The sequence below is a fragment of the Paracoccidioides lutzii genome (assembly GCF_000150705.2).
Source record: "Paracoccidioides lutzii Pb01 unplaced genomic scaffold supercont2.81, whole genome shotgun sequence".
Classification (NCBI taxonomy): Eukaryota; Fungi; Ascomycota; class Eurotiomycetes; order Onygenales; family Ajellomycetaceae; genus Paracoccidioides; species Paracoccidioides lutzii.
Genome location: NW_015441027.1, coordinates 23,530 through 25,947, shown reverse-complemented (window position 1 = coordinate 25,947; position 2,418 = coordinate 23,530). Strand labels below are relative to the sequence as shown.

The 2,418-nt window shown below is 33.2% G+C and overlaps 1 protein-coding gene across 1 annotated transcript; it reads right to left on the bottom strand.

Moving 5' to 3' along the window:
* Positions 1-847: 847 nt before the first annotated feature.
* PAAG_09086 (hypothetical protein) lies at positions 848-2,223 on the bottom strand (the record flags this gene model as incomplete). The annotated part of the gene is made up of 4 exons (XM_002788947.2): positions 848-1,170; positions 1,230-1,909; positions 2,008-2,057; positions 2,148-2,223. Coding segments are annotated over 4 exons (1,128 nt in total), but the record flags the coding sequence as incomplete, so codon positions are not given.
* Between the last annotated feature and the right edge of the window lie 195 nt (positions 2,224-2,418).

Sequence of the window (2,418 nt, the reverse complement as noted above, 5' to 3'; positions counted from 1 at the left end):
TATAAATTTCTCTATAAATAATATTAATTTATTATTATAAATTAAAAAAATAATAGTATTAAATATTTTATTATTTATAATTATTTTAATAATTTAATTTATTAAAAAATATATTAAATAATAGTAATATATATATATAAAAAAGTAATATAAAAAATGTATATTATTTTAAAGATATTATTTAATAATATTATTATAATAATATTATTTTTAATTATATATAAATAAAATTTAAATATTATAAATTTTAAAGTATAGATTTTTATATTTTATTATCTATTTTTTTAATTATTTTTTAATTAATTTAAATATATTAATATTTTAAAAACATATAAAAAATTTTTAATATTTCTTTTTTATTTACTAGAATTTAAAAATTAAATTATTTATTTAAATATTATTTTATATATATATTATAATTATAATTTTATAAAAAAAATTTTTATATAATTATTAATATAAGTTATATTCTTAGAAAAATAATTAATTTTATTATTTAATATAATATTTTCTAATTTATAATATTCTTCTCTATTAATTATTTTTATATTATTTTTTTTCTTTAAATATCATTAAAAAAATATCTATAAATATAATAGAATATATAATTAAAATCTCAAGAAAAATTTAAAAAAAAAAAGTTCACATCAAAGCTCTTTCAACAGTTTGTTCAATTTATCTTTTATTTAATCTTCATCTATCTTGCTGTTAAATTCACTAAGTAGTATATCATTTAATGCAGGGCCATGATTGTTTCGCACTAACAAGATGTTATCAGTGAATTTTCTTTTTCATGTATATATATATATATATATTCATTAAGAGAACAAGTGGATTATGTACTCACCCCACTCAGTCTCAATTCTGAAAAATATCCATATCCATCGCCTAAAAACTTCAAGAAGCATGAGAACAAAAACACCACCTTCTATATCATTAACCCAATAGAAACGTGATGAGAGCTGAGAAACCCAAGTAAATCGTAAAAGCAGGTTGATGATGATAGCTGAATAATACATTTCATTTGCATGGAAATAGCGATAACGTCGCAACCCGAATGGGTGATCATGATCATTGAGGTGGTTCAGTGAGGAAAATAATGTGAGGTCCCAATCTTTAGCGACATCCCAGTAGAATGTGAAAAGAGAGTTAACTAGTGCTGAAAGAACCCTGCGCGTGAAGTTAGTAGAACATTCTATAGTTGAAGGATAATTTATCCACTGACACACCATAATCGATATAGATATTTTGGGCTGACAGTAGATGTAGTGGGGTCATGGCTCCGTAGCAGTGTAGTTAATGTAATTACAGGAAAAGCACTTGCGTACTTGAGTGCATTTGCAAGGTGTTGTCCACCCCAGCCTTCGATGTTTTTGTTTCCCTTACGCACCCGGCGGAATTCGATTAGGCACTGCCTGAGCCGAATCGCACTCGGGATGCTGATGAGTAAAGGAACAGTAATCTGGCTGCCGCATTTTCTGTTGGGGATACCTGTGCTGGACACCCCAGACGAGATGAACATGCAGGCGCTCACGAAAAGATCTCCCAGAATTTTGGAATAGCTCGTCAGAACGTCTGCTAGTATTATGTCGCCGAATTTCCCATCCTGAGGCTCTGCAAGGCCCCCAACACTAATTCTTTTCAACACAACAAGGAATCTGTGCCTCCCTGTCCGGGATAGCCTGTGCAGCGGGAGGATTAGGAGAACGAAAAATATGAGGAGATATGACTGCGGGATAATTTCCCACTCAATAACGCGCTCCGGAGAACCATGGGTCACGGCCCAGAAGAACAGGAGAGATATCGCAAGAGGAATCGAGAGTAAGGTTGCAAGGTGATACGTTGAACGGTAGACGGGGACCTGGTTAGGCGACGATCGAGAAGGGTATCGAATCAAGGAGGTAACATCCTGGAAATAAGATCAGCGAATGGGTGGAATTGACTTCAAGAACTATCTTCCCCGTTTTAAATTTCAAGGGGCAACGTTCCCTGTAGGAACAAACGAACAATTTTAACGGCTGATAAGTAATGAAGGTTCAGTCCCCAGCCCCAAACAGCTATATGGGAATGGTCAGCGGAAGTTTTGAAATAAACTGAATAGGTCATAGCTGGAATGCATGTAGGAATGCGGGGAAAGGAGAGCATACCTGCGACTAGTACAATGGCTACTCGGTAAGGCAGAGGGAAAAGGAGATTGAACCTGGTCAACTGGCCAGGGTCCATATTCCATCACAATGATGCGGCGAAGCGCCAGACGTCTCGGACTGGGGAGGAGAGGAGGAAGAAGAAGAGGGTCTTATAAAAGAGCGACTTTGGTGAGTAAACTGTCCTATGTATACATGTAATATACAGATTGGAAAAGAGAAGAGAACAAAGGTAGCGGATATTGTTTGGGAGGAAAAGATGAGGCTGAATCTA